Source organism: Pelodiscus sinensis, chromosome 24, assembly GCF_052426305.1.
Source record: "Pelodiscus sinensis isolate ZL-2025 chromosome 24, ASM5242630v1, whole genome shotgun sequence".
NCBI lineage: Eukaryota > Metazoa > Chordata > Testudines > Trionychidae > Pelodiscus > Pelodiscus sinensis.
In genome coordinates this window covers 5,464,943-5,488,929 of record NC_143075.1, presented here as the reverse complement: position 1 = coordinate 5,488,929, position 23,987 = coordinate 5,464,943, and the positions used below count along the sequence as shown (strand labels likewise).

Here is a 23,987-nt window from a genome sequence, read left to right as displayed (position 1 = left end):
GGGGCAGATCAAGGAAAGGCTGTGATGGTGCTGGGGGGGGGGGGGGAGAGATAAGTGATCTGAAGAAGAGGATAGGACCAAAAAAAACCCCCTGATGGTGATGAATACATTGGAAAGTTTTTTTGGCCCTGGCGAGGGTGTCAGATTGAATGCTCTGTGCGCATGTGCGAAGGTGTCCAAACTGACAATGCTCGGGAGATGAAGATAGTGTGTAGCTGCTTCTGGGCTCAAGGAGAAGAAGCCACAAGCCGACAAGATGAGATCCAAGGCGAGGGCGAGAAAGCTGCCCAAAAGTAGGTCCTTTCTTTCCCTTCTTCCGCTTCCAGGGTCCCCCTCCCCCCCGGGGTCCCGCAGGATCTGCGCCGCTGGCGGGCTGGGCGCTGCGAGTCGCTTGGGGGGGGCCGGAGCCCCCTTTTCGTGCCCTTTCTCCTGCCTAGCGCCCAGATGAGAGAGCCCGGCTGTCCACCCCTTTTGGGTGTGTGTGAGCGGCTGGGTCCGGAGACGCACTGTGCGGAGCCGAGCGGCGGCTGGCGGTTTCCTGAGGGCTGGGGGGGGGGTCTGTCTTGCACCCCAGAAGCGCTTTGCTGGGGTGCACCCCAGAGGAACTGGAGGAGAGCAGAGCTGGTAACGAAAGGGGGGGGGGGAGAAGCGAAAGTTCGCTGCAAAGTTGACGAAAGGGGATAGCAACTTTTTTTTATTGAGTCGTTCCAAGTCTTGTGAAATAAAATATTCCTGGCTCTTGAAATAGTGGGCGCTAGAGGTCTGCGTTTGGCACCAGCCTTCTGAATCCAGAGAGAGGGAGAGACTTGGTGTTTGTGTGAGAGAGAGACCCCAGCAGTCTAAGGGACAGTTAGTTAGGAGAGAGAGTGAGAGAAGAAGGGAAAAGAATTTGTATCAAAATGGATCCTTTTTTCACCAAGGCTTTGGATTCGCAGACTCCTCCGGGGAAGACATTGACACAGAAAGATTTAGACTCGCTCAGCTAAGGGAGGGGGGCAAGAAAGTCGGGGGGGGGGGACTCTAAGGGGGTCTCTTTCTAGAGGTTGTGATTTTGGAATTTCAACGTCTAAGGTTTGCGGCAGATTCTATCCTCACCCCCCCCCTTTTCTCCTGGACTTTTTCTTTCTTACTTTCTGTTTTGCAAAGCTGAATCTTCACACGAGGAGTTGGCTGCCTGTAGAAAAGAGAGTGGTTTTATTCCTACCCCCACCGCTTCCACCTTCTTTGTAGAGTCCAGCTTTAAATACTTGCTTGTGTTTCCGAGCTGGTTCAATATTAAAGTTTGAGTGCAGTAGGGAATTTAAGTGCCTAGTGAATCTGTCAAAAGCTGCGCTTTTTTTTAAAAAAAAGTTTGTTTCATTCCGGCTCTGTGCAAAATATCTGGAGGCTGTAATTTCAAACTCATTCTCTGTGCTCCTTACAATTGTGTTTTAATACTTTTAAAATAGCGGTGTCTCGTTTAAGTAGCAGCCCTTTCACACTGTTTCTTCCAGGACTTATTAATATTTGGACGGTCCAGGAATATGTGGGATCCGATAGGAGCAGCCCCCTTTGCATACACACACATTTTTAACGTAGGTCATGGCAGTGAAGAGGGGAGAAAGCTGTTCCAGGTAAGAGGAGCGAAGTTTGTGTCTAACTGCTGGGGAGGAGGAATTAGAATCTTAAATGACCCTGGGGCTAGGGGAAAAGGGAGAAAACTAACTCGTATTTTAGGTTTATTTTATTTTGTAGTTTAGACTTTTAATTTTCCAAATGGGGCCGGCCGGTAAGTGAAAGAGACACAGACATCTCTTATAGCAAGAGTTGATTTCAAGGGTTGATTTTGTAATTCAGGTGTAGTATTGTGTAGCATCTTTGGTGTGTCTGTGGTTTTTTTAAAGTCAAGGGTTTTTTTTCGTGGTTTACCGGGACCAATTCTTGCGTCCACTCAGACAGTGGCTTCTCCCTTCTTCGGTTGGAATTGTTCTTCCCAATTTTGCACAGCACAGCCTGAACTAAGAGTCCGCCGCTCCCTACATGCTTAATAATAAAGCAAATCGCATTTTTCCAGTCGTTTGCTTCCCTTTTAATCCTTGCAATGTGAAGTGGCTTAGCGTAGCCTCTGAAAACTGACACTTCCAAACACTTTTTAATTTTTTTTAAAAGGACACAACTCACATCCGCAAGCCCGAAGGCCAGGCCCAGCCGCTTAACTCTGAGGTTGTATTTTTTTCAATACGCCCCATTAAGACACCCAACCTCCTCCCACAGCTGTGTGCATGTGCGGAATATACGCACCCCTTCCTCGCAGTTTTGCATGTGGCCGCGTGAACACAAAAGCGGCGTACAAAGGCGCGCGGGGCTTACAAAGCGCTTGGAGTGCCGCCTTAGCGAAGCAGTCTTGCACTTAACACTGTGCTTTTCCACCTATGCCTTACAGGCCTCTATTTAAAAAATACCCCGGAAAACACTGGCTATTTATCGTCTTTTAGGTAAGAAGCTGAACATGTTTTTAAAAGGCTTCCTCCCTCCCCGGTGGAGAAGCGAGGGGAGCATAATGGAGTAGTTTTTTATGTTGTGGTGTAGCAGCTGAAACGAGAGTGCGTCTAATGGGGAAGTGCGCCCAGCCCGGCTAGTTAGACGCACAGGATTCTATAGCATGCGCCCAGCTTGCTCTTAGAGAGCAGAGTGCATCTCCAGGACCTAATCTTCCACCCCCAAGCTAGAGGGGCTTCGGGAAGGGAACTAGCCGAGGAAAGCGTTCCAGGGCCCGGCAGCGCCGGGCAGGGGAGCTGGGGGCCCCTCCGCTTGGAACAGGAGACTTCACTTCTGCATCAGGTCTGGTGCCTGAGCGCTGAAGCTGGAAGTGTGGACTTGGGAGGCTGCGCGCTGATTAAAATCAGGTGTTTCGTACAACTCGCGGCCCAGCGGTTTATGGGGCTTGAGCCGAGGGTTTTTAGGGCTCACAGTTCAAAACAGTAGCCCAAAGCGACGCTTTCCATATCCCGGGAGTATTGATTTGCCAAACAGACGATACACACCGATGTGCGGCTCTCTGGCTCGCTCACACACTCGGCTGCTGCTCTTCCCACACAAAGCCCCAGCCGGATCATCCTCAGCACACCTCTGTACGCGCCCTCGCCCAGCTTCCAGCCCGTCCGGGCGTGCTTGCAGCTACTCATACGCCCATCTCTCCTCGGTAAAGCGATACACCCGCATTCGGCGGGTTCGGTGGATAGGCGCGCAGTCTATTAACAACTCAATCTGTTGTAGAATTTCATTTCATTGGACAATATTTTAAGCAGATGTGAAGTTCTCCTGGGAGTTTGCCTCGATTACCTGATTTCCAAAGGGGCTACGGAAGAGGGGGGACTTAGAAGCGAAAATTCTTTGTAATTTTACTCTGGCTCTCCAGGAGAAGGGCAAGTTTGAAAAAAAACAACCACCACCCTAACGCAGTTCCCAGCGCGAGATGCAAATTGTTTTGGATCACTTGAGACTATAATTTATCTATTGGGACAGGAGCCTCTCGGCTTTAATAGCTGTAAATCAAACGATTAGGGCTTATAATAAGAGAAGGAGCCAAATTACGGAATTCCACAGCCAGAGAAATTAAACATACGGCCCTACGGTGTAATATTAATCGTTGCGTATTCTGCTAGATATCTATAATTGTCTATAAAATTTTTCACACACACAACAGTGTCTGCATAGATGAACAAACACAAAGTGCACATGCTACGCGCCTTAAGAACCGGTCCTTTGCAAGGCTTTCTGTATTTTGCGAAGTATTTACCACGGCTGCTCTTTGATTAGGGTTTTCAATGAAGACCTCTTCTGTTCTAAATGCCTCTGATATTCGGGGATCTGAAGGAAATTTCAGATAGATCATCAGGCATAAAAATATCCAACGTGTTTGTGTATATATGTGTGTGTATGTGTGAGTATATAATTACACAAAAATATTTTAATGGACCTAGTGTTTAAAAAAAGAACCAACAGTAAACAATAGGGAACCCCTTTTCCGTAGGACTGAGACTAGCTCTTCCATACATGAAAAATGCGGTGTGACTGGACACCAGCTATTCAGATGTTCACACATTGAAATCAGATTGTAGGGCACCCGATTCCGACTCGCTCCTTTCTGAGATCATTAGATTGCTTTTGGAGGGTTCCCACCGATTTGGGGTTTTTTAAGGCCCTATTCCAAATAAACATCCGTGTTGGAAAACGACGGCCAATCCTTTTTGCGTTCACATTTGCTTTTCATTATTAGGGACATGACAAAGTTAAAGTCCGAGGTTTGAGTGGTAAGCGAGGATGTAACAATCGGGAGTTGAGCTGCGCTGAAGTATTTCTGCCAGTCTAAAGCTCCCCCCTGGTTATATAATGGTTCGTAGATATTACAGGGCTTCAAACCTCGCTCTTTTAGAGGACAGGTTTGGCTTTTCCTTTTCTTATTTTTAATTGACTCTGTCCAAACACGCCGGTGATGCTACTGCCTTGGGAAAGAGAGAACGAAACGAAGTAAAATGCTGACAACCAACAACTCCAAGGATCCGCTCCACTATTTTTTTTTTTTAAGCAGAAGGTTCGAATGTCGCAGCAAGTGTTCGAGGGACAAACAAAGAAAGTTTCGCTGGTTTATCTTCATGCCCTTAAAAGTGACCCGAAGCCGCCAAACTCCCTGGCCCGGCCTGTGCGAGGCCTAGGGAGTTTGTTCTTGGAAGCAACACAAAAACACCCGGGGAGAGCTAATATTCCAAGAGACGGTGGTGCTGCTACTCCCCTGTGGGTCCCAGCCCGGCTTGCCCGTGCTGTCGGAGTGGGGCTGCGGAGGCTGTTTCAGGAACAATAATGAAACCAGGACTTTGGTGAAAAAGTCCGGGTCTCTCTTTCCCCTCTTTTGGGTCGCGGCTGGTGCTAGGGAGGTGCTCCCCTCGGAGTCTATTTCCTTACTCTCATCTCACGCTTTAATTTCTGAGCACTTACCAGCCGGCTACTAGACTGCACTTGCCAAGAGGTTCGGGGATCAGGACGAGTTGTGGGGCATAGAGTGTTGCCTTTATTGGAGAGTGGTCATATCTTGGAGAGCAGAAGGGCATAGGTGTGAGGGATGAACGTCTCAGAGGGGTAGCAGTGTTCATCTGTAGCTTTAAAAACAAGGAGGAGTCCTCTGGCACCTTAGGCTGGTCTACACTGCAGTGCTATTATCCGGAAATAGCTATTCCGGTGTTCAGAGCTGCCCCTTACTTCAAAATATCATGGGCTCACTATTTGAAGTCTCTGTAAACCTTCTTCCACCAGGAGTAAGGCGTTTCAGAGTAGCACTTTAGATCAAAATAAGTGCTGTGCAGACAGCACCAAATTTCAAAATAAGCTATTTTGCAATTAACTGGAAATAAGCAATGAAATTTGCATAACTCAAATGGAGTAGCTTATTTCCAGGTGCATATATAATATTAAGCTTGCCTGGACAAAACATGCTTTTTCAGAAGAGAGATCATCTCAATAATCTTATCTAATCTATCTATCTATCTAAACAGATAGAGGGGGTGTATGGGGTTAGACAGAGGGGTTGTATGGGGATAGATACAGATCTATCCGCTTACAGCCCTCTATCCCCATAACCCCCTCTATCTATCTAACCCCATACACCCCCCTATCTGTTTAGATAGATAGCTCGATAGATATGTTAGTCATTAAGGTGCCACAGAACTACCTGTTGTGGGAGGGATGAGTGTGTCTGCACAGAGGTGTGCATGTGTGTGCACATTGTATCCAGGCACATTCAACTTCTCTGTTGTGCTAGAACCTCTCTCCTGCTCTTCCGATGGGCCAGAGGCCAAAAACTTTTGTTGCTCTCTGTCTGTCTGTCTGTGTCTTTCTCGGGTTTCTATTTCACAAGCAAACAAGGCGCAAGGTTGGCGAAACGCAGGGAGCTCTCTCTGAGCAGCAGGCCTGCGCCGGTGGCCTGCTAGCTGGCTGAACAGGGCTTCGATTTGGATCGATCTTTATGGGTTCCGCTCCCCCTCGCCCCTATATTTAAGTATAACTATTGCTGTTTCCATAGGGGGCCCGTCGCCTTTCACCCCTCCCCCGTCCCTCGCGTGCCCCAACCCCAGTCTGGGACTTTGCACAGACTGTATCTTTATTTCCTGTTCCTGCAAAGTCTCTCTCCTCTCTCGCTCTTCCCCCCTCCGCCCGCTATCGCCACTCCAACGCCCCAGGACTGTCTCGCAGCCGGGGGCGGGGGTGTGATGCGGTGGGTCGCTGGGGAGGAAGTCGGGGATTACAAACATCTCTATTCAAAGAGGGGGGGCTGGGAAGGGGCCCGTGACCAATTCGCTAGAGCGGGGTGATTTTTCTGGAGGCCGATCCCAGCTGTAAACAGTCCCGGCCAAGATGCCAACACTATAAATTAAACAATTTGTTGTCACCTCGAGGAGGAGATAGCCCTTAATGCGGGCGGTAGTTAGCACGGCAGCAGCTGGTGGGAAGCCGGGTTTCCACAGCCCCGGTCCCCCAGAGACCGGGTGTAGGGAGGGACAATCCGCAAGTCGGGCAGGGAGGGGAACGAATTCCTTCCTGCGGGCGCGGCACACAGCTGGGAGCTCGCTCCGTCTCTGTTGATGTTCTTTCTGGGGGGGTGGGGGGAGGGTGTGTGTAAACCTGAAGTGAAGGGAAGCAAACCGGAGCGAGCCCGGAGCTCGCTTCCCCTTGGCTGGGAAGCGTCTCTCATTCGTCTGGGAAAGCCGCCTCGCTCCTTCTGGTCGCGGCAGAAAGGGCGGCTTGTGGTTCCACTTCGCCGAGGCTGTGCGCCGTGTAAACACAAACAGGTGGAGCCACTCCGGAGGAAGAAAACACCGGCTAGGCCAACACCTTTCTCTCGGCTGTTGGAAGCGTGCAGAGCTGCCTGTCTCCTCCTCCCCCCGCCCTGCTTTTCCCCTTCAGCGTGGAAATCAGTTGCCTGCTCTCGGGTTGTGCAGCGCCGGTGGTTTGCATGGGCCGGGCGCCCAGTCCCAGCTGGCGCTCGGTCTGAAATCTGGCCACGCCCCTTTTGCCCTGCCCCAGGAAGGCTCCCTTCCCAGCCCCCTTGGCAGATCCAGAGTCGGAGAGGGGCTACCAGCGGGCTCAGCTCTTCCCTCCCAATGACACTCGGACCAGCCTTGGTAATTAATCGAGCCACCCACCTCTCTCCGGCTGGCTTGGTCCACCGGGAAGGAATTTGATGCGGAGTGTGTGCAGGCTGCGAAAAGACAGATGGGGGTGTGTGTCTGACGTGTGCCCCTGGGGAAGAGGCGCTTTGCGCTGTGGAACTAGACCCACGAGTGGTTTTTCTTTCCCAGCAATCAGGGAAATCTTTGCTCACAATTGCTCTTCTTTTTCCCCTGGCTGCTGCTCCCCAGTTTTATTCAATTAGGAGCCCTTGTGTGTGTGTGTGTGTGTGTGTGTGTGTGGGGGGGGGGTTCTCTGGTAATTAAGCTGATGGATAATGAGAGATTCAACAAAAATGCTCCAAGTTTAAAAATATTTTTGGTGGATGAACGTAGATGGTTGGGGGGTTCTTACATCCCAAATAGCTTTACAGACAAAGCATCAGGATTTTTGGTTTCACCCAGTTGCTAGATAAATGTGAAAGCTGCGAAAAGAAACAAATACAAACAACTGGCCTTTCTAGAGTCACAGAGACAAACTTTGCCAAGTAACAAAACCAGGGATTAGCTGACCTGGGAGTTTTGATATGTTGCTGGACTTGTCCATAGGCTAAAGGGATTTAAGGCCACAGAGTATTTTTCTGGAGCTGCAAAAGGCACTGCAAGATGTCATTTAGCTGCATAACAGCATACTGATGCATGGGGCTTAGTACAACACTGTATGTAGTTTGTGAGTAGAACATATATTATGCAGACATCCCTACACAATATCTAGTTTGCAATATGAATTTAATGCAAATATATGAAATACACACACAAAGTAACACATTATGTCCTTCTTATGACAGAGCTGTGTACGTTAACATTATCACTTGTGCCTGTATGGGAGATAAAAACAGAACACATGATGTAACAGGTTGTAACAGGTTCTATGTTATATCTATCTATATGGGCAATATTAGCATGTACACATAGAATTATAGAACTAGAAGAAACCTTGAGAGGTCACGTGTGTAACATGTAGACAGCCAAGCGAGTAGCATGTGTACATGTGCTGTGCACATATCACCATCCAAAGGTAGCGTACCTGAAAAAATATGCCTGCTCTGCTTTAAAAAATGCACTCCTTTAAAAATAAATGCGGAGCTATGTTTAGGTTTGTGTTGAACCAGTAGTGTAAAACTCCAGTTGAATCTACAGAGGAAAAAGTGGGATCATTTAACAGACCAGAACCCGGCCCCCCCACCCGAGACCAAATAAAACAAACAAACAAGGAATAAAACAATTGCAACTATTTGTTTCTGTAAACAAATGCCCAGTGGAACAAAATGTCATTTCCCCCCACTTACGTGCATCTCCCAAGGATGATGATAATACTAAAACCCTGAAAAAATAAGTTTCTAAAGCATTAAATTAGAGCATACTAGCCATACCCGAAATATGTAAAATCTCCCCTCATTCCTGAGCAAACGGCAATGCAAGAAGCTAGGCTTTCACAACACAGAGGCAGTGTAATTCATAGCTGTCGCTCACGGTAATAATATCCCAGCTCTTTAGCTGGCCGTAACCGTTCCGTGGCTGGTGATAAAGGAATGCTCCAGTGTGCCTGCTGCATAGAGCTTACACCTGTCTGCATGGGTCGCACTGCTGGCTGCATAAATAGACTCAATTGTTAAGTGAAATACCTTAAGCATCTGACAAGGGAATCTTCTGTGTGAGAGAGAAATATCCCTCTATGACACAGCTCCATAATGTTTGTAAAGCACTCTGAGATCCTCAGAAGGAAAGACCCTATTGAGCAAAAAGCATTATTATTGTTATTATGACTATTATTATTATGGCTTACATATTTGATAAAAGCCGGGTAATGCTTAATATGGTGCTTTGATGCTGAAGGCCTCAAGAAGTTTGCAAACATGAAGGAGTTTAAACCTCAGCAGCCTGCCTATAACGGGGACTGTAATTATTCATTTCATTTTCCAGGAGGGGAAACTGAGGCAGGGAGGTGAAATGCCTTGTCCACGGTTCCTCTCACATAGTTGGTGTCTGACCCTGGAAGGGAAAATAAATCTTTCCAGGCCCAATTTTGTGCATTCACAACTAGACTTTCCTTCTGAGTATTTTTCAGCATTACTATCATTTTTTTCCTCACATTCATGATGAACTTCTGAGAAACGCAGTTCTTCATTTTTCTGCAGAAGAGGCTTCACTGTAAGATTCCCCTATTGTGTGTGGGCAACAAGAAATGACAATATAAGTGCGATATCTAGAGATGAAGAGATGACTGTGAGCTGAAGGGTTTTACTTCTGCAAAAATGAGGTTATTTTATCCTTGGACAGTGTAACTACTTTCACAAAATATTGCTGTGACCTGTAAATCAGAACCTAAATGGTTCCAGCAGATATTTATCCAAATCAAAACCTCTGCTGAACAATAGGTTTCCCCCGAGCATTAAAAAAAGTATTTAAATGATATAACTCATTAGGAGTGAGTAACCAGCCCATCAGTATATTTCCCCCCCCTGCAAAATAAAACCGTTGGAGGGGATGTACTACCAAAATTGTTCCTAGACTCTGGGCAGTCAGCACCCCTGTGCATGTCTAGTCCTGTCGATATGTTGGTGCTCCACAGAATCATTGCCTCTGTGGTGTGGAACTATTCAATTGCCATGCTGCACTCTCATGGTCTTTTTAGTGTTGTTTGGATTATGGTAGCACTGAGCTGCTCGGGGCCTATTGGGCTTGTCCGTGCTCAGACATATCAGAGAGACAATTCCTGTTCGGAAAAAGCTTTTTTCGCTGCCCTTCATTGGCTGGGTGATGTGGCCCTCTTCCCTAATCAAAATGATACACACATTTCTCCTTCCAAACAAGCTTCTTTCTCCATGGATTTGGCGGCAGAGTTCTGTGGGCCAAAAGCGATTGCTTACCCTCTTTGCAATCAGGAGGAAATTTCCCACACTAAGGTGCATTATGTGGGTCTAACATAATTTCAGAGTTAGGGTCAGAGTCCGCTCCCTTGGTTGACATTGATTAGTAACTTCTTGCAGCACTCCTGGCAAAGTGAGTAAGATACATCTCAGGTTAAGCAAGGGGACCAGAAACATGGAATCCCAGGGTTGGAAGAGACCTCAGGAGTCATCAAGTCCAAACCCCTGCCCAAAGCAGGACCAACCCCAACTCAATCATCCCAGCCAGGGCTTTGTCAAGCTGGGATTTAAAAACCTCCAGGGATGGAGATTCCACCATCTCCCTAGGGAACCCATCCCAGTGCTTCCCCACCCTCCTAGGGAAATAATTTTTCCTAGTATCCAGCCTAGACCTCCCCCACTGAATGCCACCCGGCAGGTAAACTTAGTTAGCACTTGACAAGTTCAAGGTGCAGGACTAAAGGGTCGCCTCTGTTCATTCATACAGGCTTCCCTTTCATGCTCCCTCACCAACGAGCCTCAACATGTCCTCTGAGGATGAGTGGACCAGGTAGTCTCTCTGTCCAATGAACCCATGTTCCCTGCTGAGAGAACAGAATATTGAGGACAACAGATAATGAGGCCAACAGGTAGTGATAACAGTTCTCCCCTGGACCTTTTATCAAATAGAAACTAGACCAAGACGGCCAAAGTGCTTTCGATAACCACTCTTCTGAGGCTCGGATGAGGGCAACTTTTGGTTTCTCTTGGCCTGGTAGATGGAAAAACTCTACCTTCCATCAACCACCCCCTTTCTGTATTATTACAAGGAAGAAGCAGGAAGGATGTGTGCTGAATTTCCAAAGAGAACTGTATGCACAGCTACGATCTGTAAAATGCCAGACTGAAATAAGCTGGAGGGTGATGTATTTTCCTCCTGCCAGATTTAAATCTTTCAGGTGTTTTGCTTTCAAGGTATTACTATGGTGGGGTATTTTTTGCCTGTCAAGTCTTTTACCAGGATCTCAAGACACAATGCCCTGGCCTCAGATATTAGGGACAATTTAGCCATCATTACTAGATAACACAGTAGCTCACTTGAGAGACCCATTTGCTTAATAGTTAATATTCTGTACCAAAATAAAATAAAATAAAGACTGGGACAGGTTAGACTCCAGTGAATGCTCTGCTGATTTTATATTCTTTTCTAACTATTTCTGTCCATGAAAATTGGCTTAATTATATCAATGGAATGTCCCCCCCCCAATTCTGTATGCAATTAGTCTATCTTGCTGGCTGCAATTTATTTTAATAAAAAAATAAACCAGTGGTGTGTTCAGTTCCTCAGCCCCCAGGGACAAATGCGATTGGTGTGTTTAATTTCATTAACTACAATGCGGCCTACTGGAAAAATGTATAAACTCAGCTTTATACAGCTTAAACACTGGCATTTGAAACAAATCATTATTGCATTAGCTGTCACACTGGTAATTCTAGAATCCAAGACAAAAATATTATAGCAGTTTTTATAACCCTTTGCAAGTATACTGTTAAAATAATTTGTAATCATTTTTTAAACACGGCCTGGCACTTTTGGTGAGAATATTTTCTCCCTCCCCCCAAAGAAGACTGCCTATACATTCTCACATAGGCATATTTTCTGAGCTGATTCCAACACCATTTCCAGTTTAGAAAATCCACGTTTCTCCCATTATGGGTGTGTCCCTTACCTCATAATAGTTTATTTTGAAATTTGGTGCTGTCTACGCAGAACCAAATTTCTGAATCAAGCACTATTCTGAAACATCCCTTGACCATTGTGGAATGAAGGTTTCAGGGATGTCAGAATAAGCTGCCCATTATTTCAAAATCTATTTTGAAATAACGGGCTGCTTCAGTAGATGTGGAGTGGCTATTTTGGGACACTTCTGGTATCCCAAAATTGCTCCGCAGCATAGACATAGCCTGCAGATCCCCAAAGTGAAGAAGGACCATTAGGACTCAAATGTGATTCTTCCTCTGTGTGTGGTTTTTTTGTAACTGACTGTAAGAATTGGGAGGATTGCAACCCCAACTTTTGGGAGATAGGGGGTAGTTCCCCAACAGCATAACTCAAAAGGTCAAGTATCATTCCAAGTACACCTTCCCACCCAGGTTGTTGATCACATACTACACAGTCTGCAGTGCTGCATTGAATGAGGTACCGAACCATTTCCACTGGTTTGCTTATGGCACGGAGTTGAATGAAATATTTTTCTTGTGAATCCAGGAAGATGTATTTTTGGGCCCAGTCTTCCTTCTCTTGATAGATCTAGTCTTTCCTGGGCTTCAGTGGAACTTCTTATGCACATGGAGCGACCAGGCTTTGAAACTTCACGTCTTGTTTGGCGTGGAAAATTCAGCAAGATGCCATCCTCCCACTTATTTGCTAACACGTGCATATTTTATAGGCTAAAACTTCCCCCATGTCATCGCCACGTGCTGGTGAATAACACTGTGTTTAGTAAGAATTAGGCATGTGAATATTACTGAAGTTGAACCGATAAATATCGTAGGGTAAAAAGAAAAGTGGGCCAGCTCTTGTATATCAGCATTGGAGCTGGTGAAAACTGGATGAAAATCTCGCCCTGCAGACATTCTATAAAATATAGAAATATTGGAGTATGGACCGTTTCAGAGAATTTTCTGTTAGCATCTGGAAATCCATATACCAATAGAGAAATGTCCTTTTTATTTATGGAATGAAAGATCACATAATCTCAGGAGAATTTTCATGGATCCCTAGGACTTGGAATTGCCTTAGTTTCCTGTTAAGGGCAAGAAACAAAGCAGTGGTGTACAGAGGAGGTGACCTCTTTGCCACAATTCAGCTGAGTTTCTTGGTCCCACCATTTTCTCTCCTGCTGCCCTAATCCGGAGATACATCTTCTTTTCCTCATCACTGAAACGGTGAGTGTTTCTATGCCCTGGTCTATACTAGGGAGTTATTTCAAAGTAACTCCCCTTATTACGAAATATTAAGCAGCGTGTCCATGCTTCTAAGCCCGTTATTTCGAAATAACGCTCATTTCTAAATAGTACGGATACTCCACTGCTGCTATTTTGAAATAACTAGTCCCCGAGTCATTCGAACAAATTGCTTCCCAGTGCTTCCTGGGGCTCTAAGTCGAAGTAGCGTCTCCACAATAACAGAGCCTGCCTCAGACTAATGTTGAGGCTTCCCCGTAGTGGGGACCTGCTATTTTGATTTAATTATTTTGGGACTTGTTATTTCGAATTGGGTTACTTTGTAATAATTTCCAAGGCTACGTTTACACTGTAGCATTTTGTGGGCAGCCAAAATGCAAATGAAGCACTCATTAGCATTTCTCTCACTCTCATTTGCATAGTCTCTTCCAATCCATTTTGTGGAAGAGGTTTTTGCGGGGGAAAAACGCAGCGTAGATGGGGCTTTTGCACAAGATCCTGTATACCTTGGTATTCTTGGCACAGATGAACAACGCCCTGAGTTGCTGTAATATGCAGGACAAAGTGTACCTGTGAGGCAGGGGGCACTTGGGGGTACAGGGATGTTGCATAGCTCCTTTAAAACATAAGAACATAAGAATTTTCATGCTGGGTCAGACCAATGGTCCATCCAGCCCAGTATCCTGTCTGCCGACAGTGGCCAGTGCCAGATGCCCCGGAGGGAGGGATCACAACAGGTAATTCTAATGTGATCCTGCCCCTGTCACCCACCTCCAGACAAACAGATGCTATGGACACCATTCCTACCCATCTTGGCCAATAGCCGTTGATGGACCTAACCGCCATGAATCTATCTAGGTCTTTTTTGAACCCTGTTAAAGTTCTAGCCTTCACCGCATCCTCTAGCAAGGAGTTCCACAGGTTGACTGTGTGCTGAGTGAAGAAAACCTCCTTTTGTTTGTTTTACACCTGCTGCCTATTAATTTCATTTGGTGACCCCTAGTTCTTATACTATGGGAATAAGTAAATAACTTTTCCTTATTCACTTTTTCCATACCAGTCATAATTTTATAGACCTTTTATACAAAGCAGAACACTGCTGGGGAGTGAGAGGGTGGGTTCTCTGATGCTCAGTTGGGAGACCTGTGACCAGACAAACAGCACGTTATGATCAGGTTTGGGGAGAGTAGAGAGAAGTTACTTTCTCCTGAATGCTGTGGCCATCCCCCTATGCAAAGTCTATTTACTCAGGTTTATACAAAAGGCCAGGATTGGCCTTGTCCTAACACAAGCCACACCTGCCCCCTCACTTCGTGGATCAGGTCTCTGAGTCTGTGCTTAGCAAGTTAGAACATTCAGTTTCTCCCCCCCCCCCCCCCCGGTATTTTTCTGGAGGCCCTGCCTTTCTGGCTGAGCAAAAGTGCGGAAAGTTGGACAAAGAGTTGTTTAGGGAGGGTGGAAAACGTATCCCAGGATGGAAAGCTGGGATTTGCGGGTGTGTTCTATGCATTTAAGAAAGTGTCCTGAAAATCCCCCCAAAGTATGGTCAGTGAATAGGACATGTGGGAATCTGGGCTATGGGTTTAGCCTCTGTTTCTCCATCTGTCCAAGAAGGTGACAGGGCTTATCTGCCTTTCAACCACGTTGAGATCCAAGGATGAAAAGTGCAATGCAAGTTTTTTATGATGATTAATGGTTTAGGGGGCCTGACATAGCTTCCATTAAAGTTAATGGCAGCCTTTCTACTGATTTCATTAGATCAGACCCTGTGTTCTATGGACCCAATTTCAGGTTACACTTTTTTTTTTCCTTCCTTCTAAAATGTCTTCTAAAGAATGTTTTGCTCTCATGCAGATTTTGTGCCTTGTTCTTTATTTTAAACCTTTCCCCCTATCATTTGCTATTGTTTGTGCTCCCCGAGGAGAGGGCCTGCAGGGATCACTCATGTAAATTAAAATATAAGTTTTAAGAAATTGCGGTAGTTAAGGTTCACAAATGGTTTGTCATAAAACGGCATTACAAAAATATTTTTCTGTGCCTACAAAAAGCGCTGGTTTCATTTCATGCTTTATAATAGTCATGAAATAAAGAACATGCACAACCAGCAAATATTCATATATATACATATTTATTTTAGAATTATCAAATAGAAATAAAATCAATTTTAAATCCCTGTGTGGCATAACAACTATATTTAAACAGCAGTTAATGCCTCATGGAAAACTTTGAAAAGCCTGCTACTCAAAAACAATTCTGCTCATATATCCCATATACCATGAATGAAAACCAGATCTTTGTTTCTCTGGGAGTTCTTAAACTCTTACTTCCTCCTTGAAGAATAGTTTAAATGGGTTTGAGTCAGATTTACGCAGAATTTTAGAGCAGAATTTGGCCCACTGTCTCTCTGTGCCATCATGTTTTAGTTATTAACGAGATGTGATTGCTTTAACAAACAGGTTTGTTAGGACTAGCGGCTAAACATGGGCAGCTAAGAAACCCGTGTCCTCTTCTGTCCTTAATAACAAAACAGAGAGAAAGTTGCTACTTTCTCAGGAATTGCAAAACATGATGTTTAAAATGAATGATCACTAAATAGAATATTTGATATGTCTGTTTTGGCTCTCTAAGATTATTTCAATGCTTTCATTCAGTGTAAAAAAAAGTAAAAAAAATATATCAGAAATGAAACTTGGAATAATTCTCTTATTTAAAATCAGAAAAATCAATTCTGAATTCTGTGCTCGCATTCATCTGTGTATCCATGTCTATGCAGAATAAAGGATAGATACAGTACTCTTCAACCTATAAAAGTCAAAGGTGTGTGTGTGGGGGGGGGGGGGAAGGGATTATTTCCACTTCAAGGCATATGTTTCTTTTTTCCCTGGTGTGTAAGAGTGTGTGTGTGTGTGTGTGTGTGTGTGTGTGTACGCGTACGCGCGCGTGTGCATGTGAGTTCAGTTGGTATTGAAATTTTTATAGTTCTTTAGCTTCTCATGCTGAGACAGAACTCTTTGTGTTTAAAGTAAGTGTTGAGTGCTTCGGTATAAGTATTCTAGCAAATACACCCAGCCCATGTTCAGAAACTTTCTCATGACATATTTTCATAAACACATCTGCAGTCATATGATTTAGCAGACAATAGGATACATAAATATTGATTTACTTAATAGCTCTTTTTATTCCAGTGGTTCAGGAAATATGTTTTTCAAATGCTTATAAATCCATATTTACCCAGTGGTCTTTAACTGCCTATTCAGAGCCATTGGCGTTGATCGGGTCCATGAAAATATTGTTTCAGAAGCAAGCGAAAGACATTTCCCATGGCTTATTCTGTATTTCTTTTCAAGTGGCTTGTCTGTGGAGTCTATTACTGTTGTGTTTGGGTGCTTTAAAACATTAGTGAGTTTCATTTCTCAACACCTCTGGGATGCAGGGAAATCTCATTATACCCAGTTTACAGATGGAGACACTGATGCAAATAGATTAACCCTTTACTGACTTGTGCCAAATTATTAGGCACAGATGGGGATGAAACACAGATTTCTTTGAGAGCCAAAGAGAGTCTCCCCATAGGAGAGAACCTTCCTGTCTCAGCTTCTTTTTAGCAGCTGTTGCTGTATCTGGGGTGAGGGAGAGTGGTTGTCCAACCACAGCTATCTAAATCACAATTTCTAGCAAATTAAATGTAAGGTGTAACCCTAACACCTGGGAACAGAAATTCAACAATGGAAGCTCAACGTCACACCTTCTGGAGCTGATCTTTCCCCCTGCTCCTTTGTCATTTCAGGCCTTGCTTGTCCTGTTGTTGCTCTATGTGGAATGCCTTGAAACTCGTAGCTCAGTGCCAGTCTTCACTGGGAAATTTCTGGGCTTTGCTGAGTTCATGTCACTGACAGAGGATTATACAGTAGATCTTCTCTCCACCCTGAGCTTCATTTGTAACTAGCCGTGCAACTTGCACGCTCGGTTTGATCTGAGCCCTGTTGAATAGAGTCCTACCATTGATCTCCTCCCCTCCGTTGATCTAACCTATGCAACTTCAACTATATAAATAGCGTTACTGAAGTCAACGTACTTACCAGGGTGTCTTCTGTGCAGTAAGTTCAGCAAGGGCTGCTCTCCCATCGATTCTAGCTACTCTTTCCATCCTGGTGGAGTACCCGAGTCAACAGGAGAGCACTCGGAGATTGATTTATCATGTCTAAACTAATGCGATAAATCAACCACCGGTGGATGATCTCTGCAGTGATGATCTACCATGTAGGGAAGGATTTTGGAGCATGCCCTCAAGGCTCTGCCCAGTGTAGGAGCTCAATTCTATTTCACTTATGTCTGAGTCTACTGGGAGCAGGTTCTTCAGCATGTAATGCTAGTTAAACGTTACCTAGCATGGGTCTGGTATGTCATACATCTGTTTTCGTGGAAGAAAATGCTGTCTTTGTCTCCTGTTCTAAAGTCCCTTTGTAAAGTGGCATCGCTTTTAAAACATTCATAAATAAACATGATTTTATCTGTAATTTTAAAAGAGCTATTAATGTGTCCAAATTGTCTCAAAACAAACACAACGGAGTAATATGTTGTGTCACAATTTCAGATTCCCGGTACAGAAAAAATGAACAAAACTTATTTCTTCTACTCAAAGAATTTCATGAATTGGAGACATATAAAGAGCTTTCAGGATCTCCAGCTTTCTGAATTATATTTAAGTCTTTGGATCTCCTGGACAGTGTCCTTTTATTGAGGATGTAGGTGTGTATTTTGCCATGTGAATGAGGAGAAGTTCCCAGTCCCCCTCTAAAATGTAAATCTTTACAAGTTGGCAGTGAGAAGACTCCGTGAACGATCACGCACCCATGTGTGCGCTTGTGTGTGTATACAAATATGTTTTGTGTATGTATAAATGATTAAACAAGGGAAAAGAAAGTGGAGGCATTTAGATCACTCTTGTGCTTCAGTGTTCACGTTAAAAAAATTAGTCTCTCTTGAAAAATTACGGAATTATTCTTGCAGTGTCAGGTTCCAAGATAATGATGTGTCTGTGTGTGAAAATATTAAATTGCAATAACATGCAGAGTGAGTGCCTTTCTGAATGGGGTATTCAGTTCACAGCTTGGACTATGCATAAAGCTAGTGAGTGACAGAATACAAATGGTGTCATAAACCATCAGGGGAATTTTCAGCCTGTCTCCCTCTTTTTGATCTATATTCTATCTCTCCCACTTGCTCTCTCTATCCATCTTCAGTTAATGAAACAGTTACACATATTTAATTATTTATCACTATTTAGTGTCAAGAGCTATCAAAAACCAATGGCGTTTTGCCTCTCTGAAAACAATGGGAAGACCTCAACATTGTCTCTCTGAGACTCTGCGCTAGGTCCTGTCCAAAGATGATGTTTTTAAAGGCCTCCTTGGCATGCCGTTGGTTGAATGTTGTAATTGTTAGGTGCAAACACCTCCTTGATAACTTCCCTGATAGCGTGATGTATTTGCAAACACTTTGCTCATGTCTTCCTGGCTTGCTTTTCCCATGGAGAGAAATTAGGAATAATGCAGGAGAAATAGGGGTATGTCTACACTGCAACGCTATTTTGGGATACCGGAGTATCCCGAAATAGCTATCCTGCGTCTTCACAGCAAGCCCGTTAATTGGGGCTCGCTATTCCGACATTTCTGTAAACCTCATTCCACAAGGAGTAAGGGACGTTTTGGAATAGCAGTTTATTTTGAAATCTGGTGCTGTATAGATAGCATGAAATGATGAAATCCGCCATTTCGAAATAAGGTTGAAATAAGATACGCAATGTGTGTAACTCAGATTGTGTATCTGATTTCGAACGACGATGCAGTATAGACATAACCTAGATGTCCAGATCAGGCACACAGGAATAATTGCATATAGAGCTGAGCTGGTGTAAATTGGCTCAGCTCTGAGTTGAGCCAGCCAAAGGTCTGACGAAGAAACACAAATTACAAGGGACACTTTACAATATTTCTTTATAGCCAAAGCTTGTGGGACCCTCTCCATGTAAAAATCACCCCTCTGGAAAATCATGCACCTCTCTTTAGTGAAAGCCTGAAAACCCTAAGTATTCTAAAATATTATTATGGCTACGCAGTCTGGAGGGTCTTTTAATATGTAAAAGGTCTAAAATCTGACCCTTTCACCTGCCCCCAGTTGTGAAATGTTAGGGGCAGATAATGCCACTGAGCTGAAACTCACTTGATCGGAGATGGGAATTCCTGAACTGCAAAGCCCAAAGAGCATCTAAGTTCTGCCCCCCCCATCCCCCACGAGGTGTTAATCTTCACCCTTGGAAGGTTAGGTTGATCTGCTAAAAGCCACTGTTTGTTATTGAATCTCATCTGCTAATTATGAGGTAGGCGAGGTGTTCAGAATCCATATCTGCCGTACCACCTGGGTCTTCTCTATTGGCAGCTTTGATAAGGGATCATTCTTTCCTCTGTTCATAAGCTCTCCCTTTACCCAGGGTTTTAAATTGCTTTCCAATCCTGACAGACTACCCTCGTTCAAAGAGAAATGGGGAGGAGGCTGATGGTTATAGTTAGTATTAAGAGTCCATTACCAGAGGACTGATTTCTCTCAGAATCTCCTGGGAAAGGCCCCTCCTTGGCCCACCAAACAGAGTATTGCATTGTGAGGGAAATGGGCGGGAGGAAAAAGGAACCCAGACCCACTTTCCTCTGACAAAGAATCCTCAAGACTTTTATTCAGCAGAAGATGGAATAATATTTCTGGGTTTGCGATAAAGGCCATTTTTTGCTGGGTGGTTTTAGACATTATTGTCTGTGCAAAAATGTGTGTGTCCGGGGGTGGCTTAAATATGAAATGAGATGCATATAAAGGCATCTCCACGTCAATACAATCATAAATGAATTGTGGATTGTTCGTCTTATTACTCTTTTATTTATTACAAACGGATTTACTCCGTGTTGCTCAGGTCCTTAACTCAATATTTTTTTGAAAATAAAAAGAAAATGTACATGTTTTATTGAAATCATTGTATTTTTCATAAACACAGTGTTGTTTTTAGGAAGTTAATTTTAGTACATTTGCTAAAGAGGAATTCCATCAAATTATTATTTCTTCATCACTATAAACTCCTACTGTTTGCTATGTTTTAACAAAAAAGGGCTGTAGTCAATTTGATTTCCCATAACATTGTCTTCTAGTTGTCAAATCTTAAGCATTGATTTAGCTGTGTTAAAACAGAGCACTATTCTAAATTTCTCCATTGCATTGCATTGAGGGCGGGGGGCTGGACTCGATGACCTCTCGAGGACCCTTCCAGTCCTATTATTCTATGATTCTATATCTTTTCTGTGAGGTTTATTGAGAAGCAATCCTATTCCAGGTTCATCCTGCTTTTTCTGGTTAACCTTGGTTCAGTCTCTTTCAACATTTGCTCAGTTATGTCAGTTTTGAGGCCTATACTTGATCTGGTGATTCTATATCTTTTCTGTTTGGTTTTCTGAGACGCAATCCAATTCCAGGCACATCCCCTTGTCCTGGCCCAACCAAACCCTTATGTTGTTTTAAGTTATGGTAAGAGGAAGCTGTGTACCGAATGTGGCAGTCCTAGCTGTTACCATTTAGCAGGAGTTCTTAGAGACACAGGCAGACTCATAGACAAATTCTCTCAAATACATAGTAGATTTATATTGCAATATTGAGAGGCACAAGTAGGACTGAGGCCTTGTAGTATTTGGGTAGCACACAAATGCATAATAAGCGACATTCTCCACTGAGAATACAATGTTGTGGCATACAGTGGTCATTTTTAATATATGCTGTCTTTGCCCTCTAGAAATAAATATGATTCTCTCAGTAGTTGTAGTGTTCCAATTAGTATCTTTGGTAAGTCCATGCAAAATTGGCACATGTTTAAAAGGGACTACTGTATGTTTAGGGGTTTGGAACTGGTCCCATATGAACAGCGATTAAAAAGACTTGGACTTTTCAGCTTAGAAAAGAGGAGACTAAAGGGGATATGATAGAGAACTATAAAATCGTGACTGGTGTCGAAAAAGTGAGTAAGAAAAAGTTATTTACTTGTTACCACAATATAAGAACTGGGGGTCACCAGATGAAATTGATAGGCAGCAGGTTTAAAACAAACAAAAGGAAGTTTTTGTTCACTCAGTCAACCTCTGGAACTCCTTGCCAGAGGATGTTGTGAAGACTAGGACTTTAACAGGGTTCAAAAAGGAGCTAGATAGATTCATGAAGCTTGGGTCCATCAATGGCTATTAATCAGGTTGGTTAGGAATGGTGTCCCTAGCCTCTGTTTGTCTGGAAATGGGTGACAGGGAAGGGATCATGTGAGGATTACCTGTTATGTTCCCTCCCTCTGGGGCATCTGGTATTGGCCACTGTCGTCAGGCAGGATACTGGGGTAGATGGACCATTGGTCTGACCCAGTATGGCCATTCTTATGTTCTAGGTAGGCTGTCTTTAAATGTACTGTACAGATCGATAGCTCTGTGTGCTCTAGAAAAATATCAAGCAATGGGATGTTTTCTGCTTGCACGTAGGAGCTAGCCTGCTTGTTTTTGTTCTCCAGGCACAGAGATCCTAAGAATTAAATAGATTTAAAGAAGACTTAGAACCTGTTGGAGAAAATATATGATCTTGATCTCTAAGGCAAGTACAAGAAAAGGAAATCACAATGCAGGACTTGCACAATCCATTCTTATTAGCAGAAATATAATATGAGAGCTGGCATATTGGCATTTCTATACCACAGTCCTCCTTGCGAATGTTTCATTTCACACTGTTTGAAAGATGTTTAGTATAATAGTGCATTATTTTATCATCTCTGATTTCTGGACCAAATCTTACAGTCCTTATTTAATCAAAATTTCTGTTGGCAACCTTCCTCCAGCCTTCTGATTTTCATCTTCTACTGCTCCTCTTTTCTTAGCACTTGGAAAAAAATTAAGTTTGGTGCAGAAGGTTTCACTTTTGAAGAGTGTAAGGGTTGATCTTTAGCAGGGCCAAGCATTCATTCGCAACCAGAGTTAGTGAAGACTGCTGGTGCAGGTTGTCAGGAATTGCAACCTTAAATCTAAGTTAGGACTTACCTACGGCCAGATCTACACTAGGGGGCAATGTCGAACTAAGCTACGCACCTCCTCCCCATTTCTCTTTGACTAGCATAACTGGAGTAAATGTACTTTAGATCAAGTTACCGCTATGTTTCCACTCCGGGGGGTCAACGGGAGAAAGTCGCCCATCAGCTCCCCTTACTCTTTCCAATCTGGTGAAGTATCAGAGGAACCAGGTTTTTGATTTAGCAGGTCTACCAGAGGTAGCTAGTAATCAAACAGTGGTTGATTTAGCAGGTCTAGTAAAGACCTGCTAAATCGACCCCCAGGAAATCAATCCCGGAAGCACCGATCTCCTGGTAAGTGTAGATGAGGTCTCAGATCAGACCTAATTTTGAAATGCTTTTGCTAGGTCACTCCACTCAAAGTACATTCATGTTGCTGGCCTCCCTAAATGATCCTTTCATTTCTAGACATTTTTATTAACACTCTCATTTCAGTTGTCAGAACAAAGTTACATGCTGAAACGCACGTTAAAGATAAAGTCATGATCTCAAAGTTAATATTGCCTCTGGGCCAGGCAGTCCTTCACAGGAGGAACTAGTCTGCTTGCATGTAGGGTGGTGGGAATCAGAAGTGTGTGTGCACGTGCATTTCAGATTTCTGGCAACTCATTCATTTTAGCTTTGAGAGCCACGTTTCCTTTCATTTTTGCCCTTTGGAACCTGGACCTGGTAGATGAGATTATACAAATCTCGGGGAAAGATATGGCCTCTCAAAGATAAAAAATTACCTAAATATTTTGTCACCAGACCAGTGTCAGCTGTGTACATGGGGAGCTGACAGCCATGCTGGGCCCCACGGCAAGGAGTGAAGATCTGCTCTCCAGGAAAGGGTGGAGCTTTGAGTAGAAGGGGTGGGACCAAGGGTAGCCAGACCTTACTGACTTCTGCCCCAGCTTTTAGAGATGCTGGGAATGAGCAGTGTGGCACTCGGCAGCAATTTAAAGCAGCCCAGGGCTTAGGGCATTGCTGCTGCAGGGCTGCTGCCAGGAGCCCTGGGCCCTTTTCAATCGCCGGGCCTCAGGGCAGTTGCCGATTTTGCTCCTCCATTGGCGGGCGCGTGTGCACAATCCTGAGAGGTAAAACCAGCAGTGCAGCTGAAGTACTAGGCTGTGGGATCAGATCTCTGCTAACCACATTGTCCCTTTGGGGAAACAGACTATTTCTGCTAGTGTTCAGTATCTGGAAAGCACTGTGCTCAGCCTACGTTCTCAAAGAAGGATCATTAACACCTCTGGCCACAGCTGGAGAGAGAAATGGACAAAACCTGAGCCTCCAAACTGTCTTCTGTCCTAAGGAGAAGGAATTACAGATCCATATGTGCACAATGGTGTGCATAACAGTTGTGTATATGTGGATCTATAGCTATATCAATAGCTCTTGTCTTTTCTACCCTTCATTTTCCATTTGAAGCCACATGGCAAAATTTTTCAAGAGTGTCTAAATCCTATTTTCAAAAGGAACTTTAGTGCCTAAGTTATTTTTAAAAATGTGATTTAAACTCCTCAATTACTCTGGGTGCTTTTGACACTTTTGCCTTGAGCTAAAAAACCCACAAAAAACCTTAACTTTTCAAAGTCCTGCACTAATTCATAGAATCATAGAATATTAGAACTGGAAGGGACTTTGAGTGGTCATCAAGTCCAGTTCCCTGCACTCACAGCAGGATCAATCACTGTCTAGATCATCCCTGATACATGTCTGTCCAACCTGCTCTTAAATATCTCCAGTGATGGAGAGTCCACAACCTCCCTCAGCAATTTATTCCAGTGTTTAACCACCCTGACAGGCTGGGAGTTTTTCCTAATGTCCAACCTAAACCTTCCTTGCTGCAATTTAAAT

At 44.1% G+C, this 23,987-nt stretch overlaps 1 protein-coding gene across 4 annotated transcripts in view; it reads left to right on the top strand.

The window, feature by feature from the left end:
• The first annotated feature begins 63 nt into the window (after positions 1-63).
• PRDM16 (PR/SET domain 16) overlaps positions 64-23,987 on the top strand; it is a 537,737-nt gene continuing 513,813 nt past the window's right edge. For all 4 annotated transcript variants that reach the window (XM_075906567.2, XM_075906568.2, XM_075906569.2 and 1 more), the window contains exon 1: positions 64-293. In XM_075906567.2, coding sequence (XP_075762682.2) covers positions 257-293 — 37 coding nt within the window. In that variant the 5' untranslated portion in view covers positions 64-256. The remainder of the gene's footprint in view (positions 294-23,987) is intronic.